Source organism: Harpia harpyja, chromosome 3, assembly GCF_026419915.1.
Source record: "Harpia harpyja isolate bHarHar1 chromosome 3, bHarHar1 primary haplotype, whole genome shotgun sequence".
Taxonomy (NCBI): Eukaryota; Metazoa; Chordata; class Aves; order Accipitriformes; family Accipitridae; genus Harpia; species Harpia harpyja.
Genome location: NC_068942.1, coordinates 57778803 through 57800122, shown reverse-complemented (window position 1 = coordinate 57800122; position 21320 = coordinate 57778803). Strand labels below are relative to the sequence as shown.

Below are 21320 nucleotides of genomic sequence, written 5' to 3'. Positions count from 1 at the left end.
ACCAGATGGTAACCGGCTGCTTCTTTTCCTTTCCACTGAAGGCTGGTATTCCCAAAGTCGCCGACATTTTCCAGTTCTCCAAGGTTCTTGGTGAAGTCTACGTTGGCAGTTGCTCACGTGGTAAAATGTACTTCCTGTAGAACTGCTCATCTGTATGTGCTTACATTTTCTAAATTCTGTTTATTTATAAATATTGATATATGCAAGGCTTTCATTCCTTCTTAAGAGTTGTTGATTTTTTTTTTTTAATCTTGGTTTTAAAAAAGCAGTTCAGTATCTAAGCTATTTAAAATCTGTTATGGCTTCCATCCTTCTAGCATGTTTTTTCCCATGAAGATAATAAATAAAATTCCTGTTACCCATAACTTTTTAAGCAACATGAGCTGTAGTTTCTCGTTAAATTTATTTTTCTCCTCTTGCAAAGGTCCCTGTGTCAGAACTGCTAAGTCTGGTAGGGGGTGTCCACAGGGCACTTGCTTCAGTCTTTGTCCATGTGCTCTCCCTCAAAAGGGGATAACAACAATATATGAGTGCCTTAGTTTCCTAATTCCCACTTTTTGTCTCCGTCTTTGCAAATAAGTTCAGCATTGTCAGCATACAGAGTAAGACAGATTTGGTAACCAGGTCCAAAGGACCAATCTTTCCCTAACCAAAAGGACCAGACTATATAGACACCTACTGTGTAGTAGAACATCAACTTTATTTCAACATTCAACAACTTAGACTATCAGAGCTCCCCAGTGTTAGGCCTCCCCAAGCCCAGGGCCACTCTGAGCTTTCTTCCAGTGTTTTTCATACAATCTTTCATCGTCTGACCCGCCTCCTTGCTTCATTTTTATGGCTCTTCCTTCTCTTCCTCCTTGATTTCCCCTTCCACAGCTTTCTGTGCTGGCTTCTGTTCTTTTAAGTGACTGATTCAAAAGAAGGAGGTGAACAACTATTATTCTAGTAAAGTGAACCTTCCCTGTCAGGTATCTTAAAGCTGCTGAGAGGACCTTGAGGAAACAGTCCGAGGTGGGAATGATAAGGACAGAAAAGGTCACAACTCTTCTGACTCTTGTCTACTAGGAGAATATTACCACTACCACACATGCTACAGTGCATGCATTAGGAAGCTAGATAAGGAGTAGATATCTCCATTTATTTTTCCCCACATACCAACTCAGTCACATTAATGGCACCAAATGAAGTCTTTGCTGGCTGTTGTGTTTCAATATTTCCTAATCTGCTTGCTACTTAACCACATTTCCGTAATTTGTGCCTAAAGTACTTGGGAACCCCATGTAACCTCTGATTCAAGATTAACCAGGCTAAGGCCCAGCTAGCATCTGAGTGTGGATGCTTTTAGTATGGCACCGATGTATGCGAAGGAATAAAGACCAGACCTAACAAAGCAATTAGCTTCTCTTTGAAAACATTAGGAGGCTAAGAGGGGAAGAGATTTGCAAAACTGACCCATTGCTTCTAGCATTAAACCTGGACTACAGCATATATTTAAACACTTCAGTATGTGCTGAGGGTTGGGACTATTTGGGCATGATTAGTAGGGCTTTCAGCTGATGAGTCACATGTCAGAACTGACTGAAAATCTAAGGGGAATTTTGGGTCCAATGACAAGCAGTTTAGCCTGCAGCAACTGACAACCTCCGAGGAGTTTGCTGCTGACTGCTGAGGCTCTCAGAACTTGGACATGATTGCTACAGGCACTAAGGAAGAGGCACTTTCAAGAGAATGAAAAGTTCTGTAGTTTGAAGGCGGGTTTCCAGGGAAAACTAGGTCTCCTAAGAAGGAGGATCAGAGAGCAGGAAAAAAACTGAGAGTCCCTGAGGATGGAGGAAAAGGTCTGAAGGCACAGATACTCTGTCTTTGCAAATCTTACCCTGACTTCAGGGGGAGGACAGCATTGAGCTGATGCTTCTCACACAGGCTTACAAGAATGAATGAAAATGCCATTCAGATCTGAGATCCCTGCACCTTCACAGCAAGTTTATCAAACAGAAGAATAAGACTGACTTCTAGTTTGACTCAACAGAGCTTCTAAGAATACAAGGTGTTCTTTCATCTACCTTTTACTTTGGTAACTAATAGACTGGCCAAAAACGTATGTCCCTTCATCTCTAAAGCTGAATAAGGTTATGTTTATTTGGTGTTGAGCCAAATTAAAAAAAGAAAGACGAGCCAGGACAGTAAGTGGAGTCATTCACTCACCTATAGTCCACAATCCCTGTCCGATTACGGTCTAGCTTGCGCACTAGTTCCCCAATTTGGACTTGATCCAGTGTGATGCTTGGTTGCTAAGAGGAGAAGAGAAATACTAGCAAACCTGGGTATTTTTAAGCAGAAAAATCCTCCATATCAGACTGGGGCCTGGCCATCTTTTAATAGATGAACAGATGGCCTGCTGCACGGAGAAAGGGATGGAAAAAATCCAGACTGGTGGTGGGGAGCCAAGTCCACTCTTTTAGGATTAAAATAAGACTTTTTTTAAAAATTTTTTGTAAAAGAGCATCATGGCTGGCTGACCATTGCTACTGATCCCAAGCACCATGGTGGTTTTGGCAGGAAGAGAACTCTCTACTCAGTGTTTAGAGGCAAGGGTTTAAATGCTTCTTTTTCACTTTCCCGTAGCAGTAAGACGTAAGTATCTATCAAGATCCTGTATGTCCTATACAACAGCGGACCTCTGTGATATTCTAAAGTTGATCCTTTATCACTGATGCCATCTGCAGTATTTACTGGATATCATAGCATTTCTGTTGGTCTCATTCAGGGCTCAACTTTTGTGATGGGTGAATTTAGCCTTTTAGCCTGAATGACATCACCAGCAAGGCTGGCTGGTGGCTGTGCTGCAGCAGAGAGGTTTCCCTGGAGCAGTACCCTGCCAGAAGAGCACCCTGGCCATGCTTTCAGAGGCACACCTGCATCATGGCTCTCCGGAAGGCTGCCACAGGGATCTTCATGTTTCCATCTTTGTCAATATTCCTAAAAAAGTCCCAGAGTCGTAGGTTGTGCTCTTTCAAATAGTTCTAAAAGAAGCAGAGATAAAACATGGGCGTAACCATGAAACAGCCACTGATACCTGCCTCCAGCTCTCCCCTTATTCTTCCATGTGTCACCCTGCCTTTACTATGCCCATCACTGTGATATATGAGTCCTTAACTCCTTCTGCAGCCACCCTATTGTCAGAATAAAATCCTTTTGTCAGGTTAATCCCATTCTTCTCAGTTATACCTCCTTCTCCCCCTACCTTGAAATGAGACTCAGTAGTAAACCTGTTTCTTCTGATAATTGCATGTGGTTATTTAGTCCTCATCCCAGCAGCCACTGCTTGGCTAGGCTGTCAAACTCAGAGACAGTCCTCTCCCCCAGATCTCTGATCACTTTAGTTGCTCTTCTCTGAATTCCCGTCTGTTTGAAGGAGGACACATCTGAGTACCATAATAGCCGTTAGAAACTGCAAAGCATGCTAGTGTGAGCGTCACTTGCTGTGAAGCACAGCAGCACTGTTTGATGTGAGCTAACAGCCCAAGCTTTTGCTTAAGTTCATCTGAATCCATATCTACAGCAAAGTGTCACCCAATTAGCTGAAAACCTGCAGAGCAGCTAAGAAACACAGTGAAGCTGCTAGTGCAAAAGTGTTACTTAACTCAGCAATGCTCAAGTGCTTGTGTTGCCTTCCAGCAAGGAGGACAGCACCATCTGCTGCTATCCATAGAAATTACAGACCTTGAAAAGCTAAGTAATTTATATTTAGGACAATATTTGCTTGTAATATCACATACTACTTTTATGAAGCACAATTGTCAGTGAAGCGTTCTACGAAAGTCAGCTATCACAGTGGGCTTGTGATAAGGATGGACACTCATTTGGATCAGACCTGAAATCAATCAGTTTGTTTTACACAGCGAGCAACATCTATTCAGATTCTTTTTTTCCCCAGTGCTCTCAGATCCTAAGGCATTAGCTTCTTAAAATCAAAGGATTTGCTTAGTCAGTCTGCATGGACTGAGATATGTGAACATTGTGACAGTCTTTTGAATATACTTTTCCGAAGGAACTTGGCTGAATTTCCCACGTGGAAGAAAGCTTACCCTTTCTAACCGCCATCCTTCCAAGTGCTTGGAGCATGTGTACCGTGTACAGGGGAGCTATGGACCCAGATTCAGTAGCTCACCTGGATCACTTTCATTGGATTTGGATGCTGCTTGGGAATCTTGGTGATACAGCCTTCGACCTCACCATAGATGACATCTAGTTCAGGACGCATTCGACACACCAAATCCAGCAACTTGATGAAAGTTTCATTCACCAACACATTCTGGTACATGGGAGGAAGGAAAGTGCAGCCAGTGTGGATACCCAAAGAACAAGAAAGACTTGTTTGTATTCACAAATCCATCTAAAGTCAACATTAACCATTCTCTCCTAAGGGTGGTGCTTTCTCCTATCCCTGCTCTTCACTTTCAGGAATTCTGTGGAGGCCTGACCCTAAATAAGTGTTCTTCTTTCTCTTTTCCCATGTCTGAGACAGAAAAGGGTGTACGAATTTATGCAGAAATTAGCTTAATGCAAGGTAGATATTCATCAGGTAAATGTCTACACTAAAGACCTCTTATGTTAGGTTATTCAAGTGATTCATGTTCATCCCTGAGACAGTTCTAGATGGGTCTCCTTTCCATTCAGTGAAGGTGCAGACTGCAAGTTGAACAGTTAATGGCCAAAATGTGCCATAGAGTTCTGCAAAAATGAAAAAAAAAAAAAAAAATCATCCAAGGCCTAAAAGGATTAGTATCTCCAGCAATGTAGCTTTATAGCCCAGACAAGAAAGATGCACCTATCCGGGAAAGGTCTGGGTGTCTCCAGATGAAGAGAACTTTTGGTAAAGCTCTGTTTCATTGTGTAATGCTAATAGGATGCTCCAGTCAGCAGTACAAGACCTGATGTTTGTGTTTTCCTAAGAATTTCAAACCAGGTAGTGACAGCTCAGGATTTCAGAGCTCACACTGTGAATTTTCTTTTATAGCACTTACAGAATGGGCAGCAGCACAGCATCCTGATTTAGGGTTTTGGGATATTAGAAAGTAAGCTATCAATGCAAATATTATTGATGTCACTGTAATTTATTCTTCTAAATTTAAGTTATGACAGATTTGCCTTTGCCTTGACTGATCTTTTAAAAACATGATTATGGTTTTGTTCATACCCATGATGACAGGGGAATTGTTCATATATTATGTTAGTTTATAATATACTTAATTGCTGGAAATTTCAAGGCAGTTCAGGAAATTCATGAAAGCTTCTGTTTTCTGTCATTGCGGGAAGTTCCCAAGGCATCAAGCACCATATTTTTTCTCAAAGTTTATTTACAAAGTCTCCCAATGCATTCTTATAGCTTCTTTTTAGAAGCTTGAGATCCACCGTTCATTCTTTAAAAGTCAAGATAAGCATTTACCACTGGGAAAAGGGGCAGAAGAGGCTTTTGTTTATGTCTTCCCTTTAGTTTCCTGTAAAAGATTAAAACCTTTACTAATTTGTAAAGGTTTAAGACAGTGTAAGATCTTTGGTGCTATATATTTGCAAATACTCTGAATTGAAATGCAAGACTCCCTACGTTACATGTGGAATGAAGTCTGTCAGACAGATCACATGTTTGCCTACAACCATTTGACTGGGATACCAAAATGTCATTGTAAATTTATGCCATTGACCATTTATCTTGTGAAATGCCAGGTAATTTAGACTTTTTGAAGGGTGAGGTGAAGAGAGCATCTGTTAACCCTAAAAAGCAGAAATTCACAGTGAGATTTAGGTTGGATTGAAGATTCTTAATGTTAATTAACTCCTTGCCTCAGAATTTCTTGAGTGCCTCCTTTTAAATAAATGCATTTCAATAATTTCTTTAATTTCTCAGAATTTAGCTAAAATACATTACTCTTTTCAAGCTTATGAATTGTTTAGACTATTAGTAATAAAACTAGCAGAACCACGTATACTGTAATGAAGTCCTTTACTCCCACATGGCCCATTTTAGTTTTCCTTTGCAGAATGAGGCCTGACTGCTTGCAGACTGGGCAAATAATTCTCTTTGATCTTAATTTATGCAGGAAAAATTGTCTGCCCTAGAGGAACGCCTGTTCTTTAGATGATCTCTGTTGAAAGCCCTCGATACTCTCAGGAAAGACTATAGATGAATATTATTTATTCTGCTTTGTTTTAGTTTCTTTCTTTAATACAGTAACCAAAGGACAAAGACACACATGCAGATGTAACTTAGATACAACCCATTACGCTGAGTCTCCAAAACTGCCCATGAACTTTTTTTTTAGCTTGTTTCAAGTGTGAACGTATTACTTATGTTCCAAGTCCCAAACCTAATCTTTGTGAAAATGCTCTTTCCTTTAACCACGGTGCTCCCAAAGGTGGATGGAGGGCCCTGAGGCCACTGACACCTTCTGTAACTGCTCCCATGAAGCACCAGTGCATTGATAGGAGGGCCAGGAGTGGACCGATGTGTGCCCAGGTCTCTCCCCAGTGTCGGTCTGCAATGCAATCCCTGCCCTCATGCAGGAGCTCAGAAGCATTTCTGCGTCTCCCATTTTAGAAGCAGCACATGAGGTTACAAGAATATGTGTTGTGCTCCTGGCATACTAAGATTTGACCTCTTTGATTTTTTTTTCCTTCCACACCAGCCTTTTAATGTTGTGGTTTTTTGTTTTTTTTAAATAACATTGCTTTGCTTTCAATGCCTTGAAGCATCCATCTTTTTCTACTCCTCATACATACTGACAGGGTATCAAAGCACTTCACAGTATCTAGCATCTTAGGCTACCCTGGAGGGAGACAGCTCCGAGGATGAAGAGAATTTATCCTCCAGTGGGAATTCACTCCTTGTTCTTGTTCTGCTGTTGCAAAATGGAAGGGAGTGACATGTGATGATACTACAGGCACCTCTCAAGAGCTAAACCAAAGTGCTATAATTTCCATGTGGCTCCTAGAAGGGCTGTCAAATAGTAGCCTCTTTTTATTAGTGGCTGTGCATAAATGAAACGAACAGCAAGTCTCAAAACAGTTTTGGAAGGGGGCAGCTCTGTGATCCACTCAGTTCCTAAAAATGTATAGTGTATGGTCCTGGAGGCTTTCCAGCACATAAGCTCTTACTGAAATGTTGATCTCCTCCATCATGGATTTGGGGTTCGTTCTGACAGATGTGAGTAGTGCAGTGGCACCTTCCATGGTCAGGGGGTTACTGGCCATCTGTGGAAGAAGAGACATAGATCCAGACTTGGTGAGAATGAGGATTTCATGCCTGGCAGAAGGCATGCTGTAACCTCAAGGATGACTGTTTCTTCCCATTCTTCAGCAGGGCTGTAGAGTAACTGTGGTCCCTTTCTATAGGTTTGTCTGTTAGCTCACCATCTCTTGTCTCTGTCCCACTAAACTCTGCAATGCAACTTCCCAGTGGAGTTGCCCTCTCAGCTTCTGTGTGAAATTCTACATATCAGGTCCCTTACATCTGTCATGCAGGAGTATGTGGTGTGGATCATGTTCAGTCATGTGATGGGGAGAGGCTGAGGCAATGGGCTGCATTTGAATGTGTGCTTGCTCGTAAGATCCCTCTGGATGGGGGTATGCCCCTCGGGACATTTCCCATACCCTTGACTCGTCTTGGCAGCACAGCACATCAGAGCTCAGGCTGATCAGCTGCCTCTGGCCTACAAGGTCCAGGTATCTGGCGTTACGGGGTTGGCATTGCCATGTGCATCTGTTAGTGTGTGAACATCACCTCTCCCCCACCTTGGACTTCATGTGCAGTCCCCACTCCCACTATTTGAAAGAAAACTTTCTTGGTTAACGCTGGCCAGCAGAAGACATGTCCTCCTTTAAGTCCTTTATGTTATCAACTCCTAATACAATCTGTGCAGCTACAGAGAGAGGAATGCCTTGGTGTTAGCTAGTGACCTTACCTCAAGCCAGGTTAAGAGCAAGGCAGACACATTTATTTACATAATCTAAAGCAGCAGTCATAAAGACTTGTGTGGTTGCAGTGATTTACAAGGACAGATGCGTCCAAAGATAGGCCTACATAAACAGCTTTAAAGATGCCCTTCAACCACCGTGCTGCCATTTGCAGGCTCTCAGGATGGTTATGTTAGATCTAGCTGAGAATGCAGCTTGTAAGCAAGCTGACTTTTCTGAGCTGAATTCCTAGAGAATGATCGTGGATTGAAAAGACATGCTAGCTCTCAACCCTAACCTCTGAAGCCAGCTTGGCTGGTCATTCAGTTTTGCCCTTTCCAGGATTATTGATCCCTAGCTTACTAGAAGGCAGTTTTGGCTTTCTTTTTCTAGGGCTTGATAATACTCCTCTCCTTTAGGTAGTGCTGTGGCATTGCCCTGATGTGGCAATGACAGTTTATCCCATGTTCGAATAAATTTTTAGCAAATTATTAACACACTGAGAAAGGCACACTCTTGCCCACCTGCAACTTCAGTGTGAACCTCTGCCTTAGGTTGAAATGCATATTACATGTACCTGTGTACCTTCACAACTACATTTTATGTATATATGCAGACCTGTTGAATGCCTAGGCTCTCTGCTAGACATGTTGAATGCCTAGGTTCTCACTTGACTGAGACTAGACATGACAACAATCAACCACTTTGGGGTGATAATGGGTGTGAAGTTATGCCAAGCCAGCCCCCTGGGGGATTTTTTGGGGGAACAGTGCCATTTAGTTGCCCTGGAAGGAATTAATGGGATAGAATTTCCTTCTGCTCTGCTCACCTTCAACCCACAGCAATACTCATTTCCTCCAGTTCTAGCTCAGACAGTTCACCTCTGTCTTCTGCCCCTCCTGACTCAGATTTTTCTACTCCCTCCATTTATTCCTCCAGCCCTGCCTTGGCTTTATTTTACCTTTAGGATTTTGAGTTTTCCATTGACTTCAAGGCCCCTGCAGAGCTTCTTGGCTCCCTCGTCGTTGATCTGGTTGTTGCTGATGTCCAGGTGAACCAGCACATTATTGACTTTGAGAGCTTCTCCTAGGGCCAGTGCTCCCTTGTTGCCAATGCCATTCCAAGAAAGGTTGAGTATTTTCAGTGCACCATTGCCCTGCAGGGAAAGAAGAGGGATCTTAGCTACTGCATGCCCATGCATGCTACCACTCTGCCCTTTCTTGCCTGGCTGAGACAGGAGCATCTCTCAAGTCACACTCAGGAGCCCCAATGAATCCAACATCTCTGCAATGTCACCAGGGTCTCTCCATCCACGTAAGTCACCAGACTTACTCACTGCTTTAGTCTTTCTCCTGGCACTGGCTGCCACTGTCAGTAGAATGAACCTTGCTAGAGCTACTGAATCCTGCTCAGATCTCAGGGATGTGAGTTCCCAATCAGTGTTTCAATGAGCTCCTGGTAATAATCACTGTGAAGGGTATCACAAAACAGGGGCATTCCTACCCTGAGACCTGTGCCCAGTGCTACTGTCCCCTTCCTCCTCAGGTGGTTCCAGCTCAGGTCCAGAATCTCCAGTGCTGTGTTGCTGGCTAGGAGAGAGAAACTGAGATGTGAGCTCATGAAGAGTGGTCTGGACACAGCTGCTGACCCACTTAGGGACTAAGGGAAAGTTTGCTAGGGGTTCAGCAACAGCCTTCATTGATTGCAGTAGGAGGAACCCATACCTACAGAGTCTTTGCTGTCCAGAGCACCCAAAGAACAGAGAATGGGCTGTTGATCACAAGCAGAAAGGGAGCACAGGTTTTTTTCTGGCTTAATCAAAGAATAAGTTGTGAAGGAGGAAGATAGAGAGAGGGAGGATTTCTTATATTAATAGACACTGTTTTTCTCACTGTGAAAAATGGCTGGCTTCTCCTTGCCACATCTAAAATAACAAGATTCACTCTGCCTATGTTTGATTAGCAGAAGAGAGGAATGTGCCCAGCTGTATATGTGCCAGTGCCAATTCACATGCATAGCACACCTCACGGTGTAAGTTCTACTTAGAGCAGGGTATGTGCGAATTCATCTGTGTCTACTGTGACACTGGGAGGTGTAGGACTTGCTGCCAACACTTGCTTCTCATTCTCAGAAAGAATTTCTCATCCAGATTTGTCATGGATGGAGGTTGGATGGAGGCAGATGGTGAGTTTAGCTGACTTAAAAATATTCCTTTAAGAAACAAAACAGAAAAGTAACAGATTCTGCAGTAATCTCTGCTGCTCCTGCCTCAAGTGAGCTGGAAGGAGAGAAGAGCTGTAAGACCTTTGATTTTGGAGAGGCTTTTTTCTGGGCTAGGAAAGTCACAAGTTTTAGTACTTGTGTTGTTGTGATCTCTGTGTTGCCTGCAGGCTTGTCCAAGGCAGGGGCACAGTGCCTTGTCCTCACTGCAGTTTTAATTGATCCATCTTTTAAAGACGTGGACTGTAATTAGAAAGAGAAACATATCAGTGGAAATAGTCAACCAGGAGAAGGAAAGAGTTAATTAAACTGAAGGCATTGTGTTACTGAAATGCTCAAGGAACACTGGATGCTCATAGCACATGCTTGTGGCCATTATGGTAGCAGGCATGTTGGACATACTGAGGGAAGAAGAGCTGTCAAATATTCATGCAAGTCTTTCCCAGTGCACTAATAGCACCTGAGATTACTGAAAGACTGTAACTGTTTTGTTTGCTTTCTCTCTCCTAGCACATGCTGGATCTCACTTTGTCTGAACAGATAAATTAGGCAGCTGAATTTTATTTCTTCCTAATCTGTTTCCCTCGCTGCTTGCTGTGCAATGGCTCAAACCATTAAGAAAAATTGAAATCACTCCTGAACTTTGTAATCAAAAGCTTAAAACAAACAACAGTTCTGATCCTATTAGATTTTAGTAAAATGCAATTTTCTGCTTTATACTCCCTGAGGGACTTCTCTTTCAGCTCCCTTCCCTCTGACATGGACTGCTCTGTTACTGTGGTTTCTCATCCTGCATTTGTGTTCTGATACATTAGTCATAGTTGCCAGAGTCACCTGTGGTGATGAGGGTGAGCCTGTGGACCATGCAGAAAGCTCTAAATCTGGGCGCCCTGTCTTTTGTACTACCCACCAGGTCATAGGGCATATTTGCTGGAGAAGGAAATACGTGTTCACTGTGCTGACACCATCCTCGCTTTGCGGGAGTAATAAATTAAGTTACCAAGCATCTGTCCCAGGAGCTGTCCTCCCTTCTCAGAGAACTCATTGTGGCTGAGGTCCAGCTCCTTCACTTGGTAATTGCCCTGCAGAGACAAATGTGCAGAGACAATGAGATCTTCCAGCCAGCTGCAACCAGATGCCATGCCAAGGCCCCCACATGAGGATGAAACAGAGGGATATCAGACACACTGAAATCTTCAGTGCATGGGAGATCATCAGCACGGAGATTGCGGCACTGCGTGTCCCAAAACAAAGCTTTGTCAGGCATATAACATCACAGTGATTATCCTAAAACAGCAAAAGCAATGGGACTTTGGGTTGCGCAAACTTCCCTCACACAGTTCATGTCTGGCCTGCAACACATCCTGCAATTCTGTTCCTGCCCCTGTTTCACTCCCACCATTGTACCCTGACCGAGAGCACTTTCTGATATCAGGTCAAGGCCTTGCTTCAGGGTAGCTTCTGGTGGTGCCAGATAATGCAAAGGCTTTGAGACAGGAACTAATCAGAGAAGTCAAGTGTCTTATTTTTACTGGAGATTTGAAAAATGATATGAAGTTGGATTACTTATGCTTCTTGAAAATTTTTTGTCACCCAGATGTTGTTCTGTTGTTCTGTTACACAGTCCTGAAGGTTTGTTTCTCAGCCAGACTCGCACAGCTGTCCTGAGAAAATGTTAACACAGTCCATCCTGCTCTGCGTCCTCCCAGCCTCTGTCATTTCTGAAGTAAGCAAGAGGCAATTGGCAGAATTATGCCAGGAAATCATATGGGCATTGCCAAGTGAAATCATGCCAAGTGAGCAGCAGCTTCAAGATGAGGAGAGTCTGTTACACAGCCAGGGCTGCAAATGACCTTGGATTTCAGGTAACTCACCATTAATGCCTCAGCAAAGTATGCTGCAGTCTCCTCTCCAAAGTTGTTTCCTGGGGAAGAAAAGTGTATTAACGGTGTGCTGATCTCTCCCTTGGTGCTGTGCTGGGGTCTGCAGGAAGCTGTGCTTTTAGGTGGAACCTCCAGTTAATCATGGCCCATATATGGCTGTAAAGAAGTTAGTCACTATTCCACTTTGCTCCATAGAGTAGAATTACTCCAAGATGTGGGAGACACTCCAGCAATTATCTAAGTTTCTCATAAAGGACTGGTTTTCAGAGGTGCTGGAGGTTTAGCAGGCCAAATATTTAATCACATCACTATAAATCTAGATTTCCACTGTTACTCTGGGTTCCTGTCAGAGACATAGCTGAGAGATTGATTTTGCCCATAGTCTGACTAATATCCTCAGGATGAGAGACCGGAATGAAACACATGTTATTTCACTTCCACTGCCATTGTTGTTTGGGTGCATACAGCCCACCTGAGAGCTGAAGAGTGTGGAGGTAGGACATGTTATCCAAAAGCAAACTGGCAATGGCTTCAGCTCCTGCTGTGTCTAGGTGGTTATTGGACATGTTCTGGAAGGAGAGAAGGGAGGTTAAGAAGGATGAGTGCAAAGAATGAACCAGCTCTATTGTCTTCTTAATGCCCAAGATATCAAGGGAATAATGCAAGACAACCAATACGAGAAATGTCAGCCAGACAGTAATTAACATGTGATTTATAGGTGTGTTTAACCCTGTATCCTTCCTAACAGGAATAAAGCCCTAGAGCCATCAGTTTCACATGGGTCTTTGTCTTCAGTGAACCAAGAGGCATTTGGCCAAGAGTCTTTTATTCCAGTGTAACACAGATGCCATGGCCTATCAAAATGCATTTTGTATACCCCAGTTTCAGATGAAGGAACCAGTCCATATCTGAAGGTTTTGCATTATTCCCTTATGCTCTTTAGAAAAGTTTCCCCATGTCATATCGGAGAATGAAAGTTCCTGACCAAAACATTTTTTCTATTGGCTAAGCATGAACTGGAAAGACTTAGTTATGGTAATTATTGTCACATCTGCTAATGAAGAGAACAGTTCCAGACTCACCAGACTGCCATCACATGCACACTTCTGCTTTTCAGAAGCTTGTACTTTTTAAAAGTAGAGCAGCACAAAATATCATGACTTTCAGAATGTGAATGATTTTGCATGGGAACAATGATTATTTGGTTAAAATCATAATGGAATGAATTGTTTTTCTTTCAGATGATTGAACTTGGTGAGCAATAATTTTGGCTACAAACTACGCCAGATTGGGTACCAGTTCTTGAAGGGAGGAATTCTCTCGTAGCATCTCTGTTATGCATATGGCTCCTTCTGCCAGAATGCAGTTGTCTTCCAACTCTAGACGGGTGACGGTTGCGTTGGACTGGGAAGACACAAAGGTAAACAAAGACACACAAAAAACTGCTGAAAAGTTAATGAAGGGGATAGTTTCCTCAGTTCAACAGACACTGGACACAGACACTGGGAATCGGCATACAAAAGAGATGGTTTTTTGGAGATGTTTTGAGCAGGTAGGACTTTCTGTTGCTTTCTGCCAGCCTGGAGACCCAGGTTCAGATCCAAGCTCCAATTCAGGCATCTTCAGTCTATCCATTGCTGCGTGTAGCACATCCCTATGCAGAACCCAGAGCAGGGGATACCAGTCCCTCCAGCCCTACCTCTGGCCCTGTAGGGATTAGGAGCACTGGGGACTTGTGTCCCAGGGAAGAGCATCAGTTTGCTCTTGGGGGTAACTCCAGCAAAGGCCAGCAGTTGCCACACAAGACTTTCCTGTGCAGGGGATTAGAAACATTAGGGATGCTCAGAGCTCCTGTGGGGAAGATACATTACTTTTTCTCCCACACTGTGTATTCAGTGACGGCTTCCAGGCCTGAGAGAGGCCTAAAATGTCTATTGTTCTTGAGAACAGTGGCCCCACTCTTACTGGCTACTCACCACCAAAGCAATAGCAATGGCTTTGACACCTTTGGGTCCTAGACCACGGTGGTTCAGGTTTATGTAAGGCTTGGCCAAGTTCTGAATAAAGTGTGAGACAGGTACCACCTCCATCAGCCTGCATGCTTCCAAGTACAGCTCTGCGCCTGTAATGCCCACAAAGGCCTTCTCAGGATCTACAGAGAAAAAGTATATTGATGAGTGGTGCATTCAGTGTCCTCCCTCCTCTTTTAAATAAATTAAGTAACTTAATAAAATTAAGTAACACTATGCAATGACAGTAGGGTTTTACTATTAAAGGGTTATCGTCCCTTGGTTCTCCCCATCCCTTTATCCCAGACATCCAAGGGTTAATGTATCCTCCTTGCTTCTCCATCTGGCATCCAGTGACTTGCTGCAGCTCTCACCAGTCTGCAATGTGACTAAACCTTTCTTGGTGTAATTGAGAATTCTTGACATCAGGCAAAAACATTTTCATCCTTTTTTTTTTCTTTTAATTTTAATTGAAGCACGCAGCTGATATTGCCAGCAGAGCTAGGGCAGCTCAGAACATTTTGGCTTACAACCAGCAGAAAGAATCCCAGCATTCTCATCTTGGCCATTGGGTGTTGTTGACACAGCTGCAGTGAGACATACCAGTGCAGCTGGCGGCTGTATTTCCACAAAAACCTGTCATTTGGAATTCCTTCATCAAACCCCATACTTAGAGCTCATATTTCTCCATGTTCTTATATGCATTCAATGGTCTGACCTCAAGACAAATTCCCCTCTCATCAAAGCCATTTTCCAGTTCAATCTGAGGCCTCTAACAAAAAAGTCTTTTGTTCTTGCATTCTTATGGCTTTTGATTTTCCTTCCATTTATAACAAGTTAAAAAGTTCTCATCCTAAATTATGGACGAATCCTACTCTTACAAAAATGAGTGCGAGACTTGTTTAGCCAGAGGACTGACTTCATCAGGCAGAAGATGGTAGGAGAGCCACCAGAAAAGTCTAGGACAGTTGTGGCAAACCTATGGTACACAGACTGCAATTGCTATGCAGTGTTTCATCAGGAGCACACAAACAGGGCCTCAGTCCCATCCCTGGTTTCTGCTAGCTACTCCTGCTGCCTAAGTGGTGGGCTGCTCCAGTGGTGTTGATTATTAAGGACTAGAGGAGAGAAGAAGGAACAAAGGAATAGCCATGGTGGTTAGAAAGCAGTTGAAGGAAATGCTTGACATCAAAGGGAGAGCTCTTAGAGGGAAATTCACCCCCCCCCCCCCCGCCCCGCCCCGTTTTTATCAATCGCCAGATTACATGTGGTTGTCAGGACCCTGGCAGGGTTGTGTCCTTGGTCTCTATTTCGGATACATACCAGTTGGTAGGTACAGTTCTGTAAGGGGAAAGGCTAGTGAGGGCAGATGGTCAGAAAACACTCACCTTCAACCTCTAGGTCAGTGTCAGAGCCTTGTGTGGCCTTCTCTGCTGAGGTGTCAGCGAGTGACACTGACTCCGGAGACTCACTGATTTTGGACGTCTCTTCATTCTGGTCTGCCATGAAACCAGATTCATTTTGTCAATGCAAGCCCAGCAGAGATGTGACTCCTTGGATGTGATAGACCTCCCACTGCTCTCACTGAAGCCTGCGCCCCTCTTCAACATGCTGCGGATGTACTCCCTCCCCAGACCCACTTCGTGCCCACCGCTCCCTGTGCATTGTACGCATGCAGTGCTGGCGCTGGTGTGGGGATAAGCTCACTCTGGGGCTGCAGATCTGCAGACCGGCCGTGGCTTGGCAGCTTTTGGAAAGAGCCCTCCCCAAATTCTGCAGCCCATGTGCGGGAGACTCACAGTTCTCCCACATTAGGTCTTCATTCCCTCATGAGCTGCCTTTCTCCCCTTTCTCAATTTCTGAGCCCACCAGGCAAAGTGAATTTCCCCCTCTTCATCCCATTTCCCCACAAACCTACAAGCCAAACCCATGCCAGTTATTCCTAGCTCTCCTGAACTGACTTGCACTTCCCCAGGCACAGGCAGGACACTGTTGAGGGACTTTGCGATCAGACTGGGAATGCTTGGTAGTACTCTTCAAGCATGGCAGAAAAGAAAGCATTTGAATGCTATTGTATATTGGGACTGAGTGTGACTAGACCCACTGGAAGTGAAACAGCTTCTCTTGCCCACAATTCATAATTTATTTTATAGTTAGAGAGAAAGAGAATTTGGAAAATTCCTTTTTAAGAGGAATAAATGCATAAAAAAAAATAAAGAGTAATTTTGCCAAAATAATTTCTGGCTAATAATATAATACATATTTTTTTCCTACTCTGAATCTTCCTTTTCATTCCCTGTCACTGCTTTTACTACCTTCTTCCCTTACTCCTTATTTCTCTTTGGAGCTCCAGGCTATTGACCTGTAATTTTATACCTTTCTTGGGCATCACTTAGCATCGATGTGTGACGTGGAGCTCGCAGTTTGCCTGTTCATTCAGACCTATGTGAGGGAAAGACTGGCCAGCTGGCACCCACATCACTGCATTTCAACCAGCCCTGCAGCTGCAGCTCCTTCATTAAGACCTTTTCCTTCTGCCAGACTTTATTTGTTCAAATGATGGGTTTACTTGCATTACTTTAGTGCAAGAAAGACAAAGGAAAGGGTAAAAATAGGTCTAAATTCCACATAAAGAACTCATGAGACAAGTAGAACCAAAGATTTGGGACATTATGACAGTACCCACTGATCCTCTTTGCTTAATGGCCCTACAATGCTAGACATTCTGATAAAAATAAACTTCCCACTCTATGGAACAGACTGTCTATGTTATACAAAACCCATCCAGACTGCATCATCCCCCGATAACATGGCTGTCATGTGCCCAGTACATCAGCCAGTCCTGCAGTGTGTGGACTGAGCCTTCTGAGGTAGATCCAGAAGTGGTCCCTGCATCCCTGTGGAGCTGTAGAAGTTAGCACCGATACAGATGATAATACTGTTATTCAAGCAGAAATTTGAAAAGCATTGAATCATGATTATTGGTGTTAAAACCAATGCAATGGAAAGTGATGGGTCTGGGGACTCCTTTATCACCTTTCCCCAGGTGCTGGGGCTGCAGACACAGCTTTCTGGTCAGCCTGCCTCATGCACGGCTGGTACCAGTCACAAACCAGGAGCTAAGAGGGGAGTTGACTCCATGGTTTGCTGTATGACTTGTGAGGGAATGCATCCAGATAACTGCAAATCCCTTCTCTCATGCTAGGTTAATAATGCCTATTCTCTGGGGACGTTGCTTTATATTGTCCCCTCATTTATGTTGTACAAGTATTCGATAAATCACACTAGCAATTTATACTTCAATAGGTCTCTGGAGCAGAGAAAATGTTTATTTTTTCCCTAGCATTGCAACAAGGTCCTAGTTCGTGCCGCTAAACTAATGAAGTGGTCTCTCTTAGAATCACTAGTGATGGATGTAAAGGTCAGATGAAGATTTTAATAAATTGTTCTCCTTCTCTGCCAGGATAAAATCTAATTGATATATACTAAGGAATTTCAGCTGTGAAAGGAAGCTACCAAGGTTGTCCTCACTTCTTTCATTCTGAATGTCTGACATAAGAAATACATCAGAGTAACAGCTCAACTGGGGCAACTCATAAAATGGAACATAGAATTTTGCAGTATGGAGACAAAATGATACTAATGTAAACGCTCAGATATAAGCATTTTTTTTACATTCTGTAAGGAATTAGTTAATTTGGTGATGTGTCAAACTATATGATTATACTAACTTGGGAGTATTAAGTGTTGAAGGAATTTATGAGGAAACAGCTATGAGACACGTGATTTTGTATCTAAGCAAAGTCTAAGCAAAGTATTTAGGAATTAATATTCTAAATGTTGTCATTTATTGAAAAATAGAGAAATTAATTTTATTGTGGTTTGGAAAAAAATGTGTGTGCCTTAGCTTGGTCATCTAGTCAAGGGTATCAAATCTTTATCTCCTATTTTAAGTCATGCCACTGTGGATATCAAAAGACTTCTAGAGAAATTATAAAAAAATATAAATAAAAATATATAAATAAAATAGATATTTTTTTCTCCATCCTAATATAAATAATTTAGACCAAGAAAAAAGCAAAACAACCAGACATTTTGACATTTTGCCTCTGAAATAGGGTAGGATTAACAATTATACCATTCTCCTTGCTGCTACTGTCAGTCAAATTCAGCCAGCATTTTACCCACAATTATTTAAGCCAATATGTAAAGAAAAATGGCAACCAACTATTAACTGACCAGGTATTTCCTAGTGATAATATTTTTTAAGTTAATACTGTCAAAAACTCATGAGAAATACTAATTTTAATATAATTGTTTGGGCTTGATAGCAGGTAATTAATTTTTTCAGATCCCACTTAAGGAGTGAAAGTTTCAAGAGTTCATAGCTGAGAACAGCAACCTTGTTTACAGAGAAGCTAGCTAAAAGGGACTAATCCCAAATAGGCAATAAATTATTACTGCTGGATCAGAAAATCCCCCAGAGCTACTTTACAGAAAAATAAGAAAGGATATTTAGACAAATGTCATTTTGAAGCAATGGAAAATATTTGATAAAGGATCTCATCTGTTAGAGCAACCATTAGGGGAAATTATTATGTAACACTTCATAAATTGCATTATACTCTACTTAAATACAGAAAAACAAGAACCAAGTCCCACATATCTGACCCTTACAGTAATTGCATTATGAAGGAAAATAAGAAATTAATTTCTAATGACTAGGTGACAGGCCAAAGTAGTCTTTGAACTTTGAGAGGAACCGTTACGCTAAGCTAGCAAGTCAGGCCAAAATGCTGCGAGCAGACCTGGTGCCTGACTCTGCTGTGTACAAGCACAGCCTGACAGCAGCAGGTTCAGAAAACTCTTCTGCCCTTCATGTCCTGCCTGTCCTTCTGGGCGATGGAGGGCTCAAACAGGATCTGGTCTCACAAGGTGCTGAGCTCCGACATCTCCTGCGGGCATTAGGGGCAGCTGGGTGGAGCTGCCTGGAAGCTGGTACTGGCAAGGCCTCTTCTGATGCATTTTGTTTTTTCCAAGCTGCTCCTGGGTGGCAGTTCCTGCCTCTGGGCACTGGCACCCTGGATCCCCGTTCACCACCTTTCTCCTTATTGCTGCCTGGCCTCGGGAAGGGAAGCCTTCCCAACTGGTGATCAGCCTGCTGCGACAGTAGTCCCTCTTGGGTGCTGGCAATTTTCCTTTGGCCATTTCTGACTATTTTTGAAGTGAGTTTGCTATTAGCTAAACACCGCACCTGCATCCTCCTCAGACTCATTCTCCATGTCAGCACCAGCGAGCAGTGGGTTCATTTGCTTTTTCTCTTCTGTAAATGAGGAGTTCACGGCCACCTCCTAGACCCTGTAAGTTCCTCAAACCTACACAGAAAAAGCGCAGCTGCCTGGCTACGATTAAAACATCTCCAGGAGGAATGGTGCCACTTGTAAGATCTGTGTTCTTGATTTATACTGCTTATGAACGGGAGAATCCCTTTTCCCGTTTGCAGGGGCTGGCCAGATGTCATGAAAAAGCCCTGTGGAGCCTGCGGCCACCCCGTCCCCCCGACCTACCACCACTACCCTTCTGTGACCTCACCTGCACCTTCCGACTCCAAGGGGTGACATTCAGTGCTGGAAACCCTGTTGCTGTGGGATCCCATTGGGTCCTGATAACTGAGAAGAGAACAGCTGCAGTTTTGGCTGTGAAACCCTCCCCCCCACGTATCAGAGAGCTGTGCCAGGCTGCTGGTAAGAGTTCTCCTCTCCTCTGAGTTTGTATTCCAGTTTGTACAATTTCATGAGAAAGCCAGACTGCGGCAGTTGTAGTCTTAAAGGAGACAAGGATAGAAAGAGTGTATTCGCTTTACTAGTCCTGAACAGATTCAGACTTCCCTACTGCCAAATTCCCGGTATGTTTGGTAATAAAGTGTGGCTTGTAAACATGTCAGCACTTAATGGGGCCTCAAATCAAGTACTCATTCATCCCACCAATTACTGATGGCGGTGCCAAAATTGGTTCAGTGCTTATTATTTTACATAATTTATACCAAGGACTTTGTGACCTTTCTGAAGGGGAGGGGGTTTCAACCAAAACGGTAACAGAAGAGACTTTCTGATAAAGGTTGAGCAGAACTAATATATACACTTAGAAATCTTACCATTATGGGTGATGCTCAGTGAACATAATCACTCGTACAGATTTTGAAGTTTAGGTAGCCTACACAGTGTAATATGGGCTATACAGACAGGAAGAAAAAGTCCATTTCCCCAAGGATAGGGTACTTTTAGTGGTTTTATTCCCCTAGGTTCTACAAAAATCTCTCAAGGAGTCCAGTCATTTGAGACCATGGTAGGGTTATATTTGGATACAGAACAAAATGCCGCAAAAGCCAGTGGAAGGTTTGACCCTGAAGCAGATGACCATTGTCAGCTTTGATTTTATTGCCAAAGTTTGTAAACATTTTTTCTAGTGTAGGCCAAACAACTGTGGCTGTCCGGATACTTGCTTGTTTGTGGCACCAGCTAACATTCTTCTCTGACTTCAGTCTGATTATCCTGATGTGGGTTGAGTCTGAAGATACTTTCTTAGATCTTTCCTTTTAAAGAACAGCCTTATTTTAAATGCCCCAGTCATCAGCCCTTAATGTTGCAGATCCTTACTCTGGAGAACACCCTCCATTTTCTGATTAGAAACCAAAGATGGTTTCTGGCGTTTGCTTACTGCAGCAGGATATGGGAGACCACAGTCCAGTTCTGTGCTTTGCCAGAGACATCTGTGGGATTTGAGACAAGTCACTGCATCTGTGGTCTGTGATGTTTTATAACTGGGGATTTGAAAACGAGACTGTTGGGATTATTATTTATATACATTATAACATCAGCTCAGATCCTAGCCATGGACACCCATTGTGATAATCACCATACACAAAAAGGGTAAGAGGCAGGTTGTCCCTCAAAAAGTGTTTTGTCTAAGTATAACCCATGAGACAGCAGCTGGTCACCATCAAGGGAGCAGTTTGGCAGCACTTGTCAGCACAAAAGGCAGGCATGACCCGAGTCTTGACTTCATTGCAAGTGCCCATCTTAAAGAGAGTTTGGAAGAAGGCTACACACATAGAAGTGTGCATTTGATAGCGGTGCTCAGTTCGATCGTTTGCATTTAAGATGTTGTACACATTCGAATGTGGAATGAAGCAAAACGTTAAAAGCATGGACTTCAACCAGGACTTCTCTTTTCCTGTGAAACTGTCTGGTTT

The 21320-nt window shown here is 43.1% G+C and overlaps 1 protein-coding gene across 1 annotated transcript; it reads right to left on the bottom strand.

Annotated features, from left to right (window-relative positions):
* Positions 1-752: 752 nt before the first annotated feature.
* Positions 753-19776, bottom strand: LRRC74A (leucine rich repeat containing 74A). The gene is made up of 14 exons (XM_052782801.1): positions 19661-19776; positions 15457-15567; positions 14036-14211; positions 13356-13463; positions 12532-12628; positions 12051-12100; positions 11177-11258; positions 9460-9545; positions 8918-9112; positions 7159-7254; positions 4175-4318; positions 2919-3026; positions 2209-2294; positions 753-911 (listed from the first exon to the last, which is right to left on the bottom strand). The coding sequence occupies exons 1-14, from the start codon at positions 19722-19724 to the stop codon at positions 836-838; spliced, it is 1479 nt and encodes a 492-aa protein (XP_052638761.1). The 5' UTR covers positions 19725-19776; the 3' UTR covers positions 753-835.
* Between the last annotated feature and the right edge of the window lie 1544 nt (positions 19777-21320).

Excerpts from the sequence above, each read along its gene's own strand:
- LRRC74A (XM_052782801.1), bottom strand. The coding sequence starts at position 19,724 with ATGGGATCCCACAGCAACAGGGTTTCCAGCACTGAATGTCACCCCTTG. Across the intron at positions 14,212-15,456 it reads CACTGACCTAGAGGTTGAAG|ATCCTGAGAAGGCCTTTGTG; the intron begins GTGAGTGTTTTC and ends TTTTCTCTGTAG. Across the intron at positions 11,259-12,050 it reads ACTTTGCTGAGGCATTAATG|GGCAATTACCAAGTGAAGGA; the intron begins GTGAGTTACCTG and ends TTGTCTCTGCAG.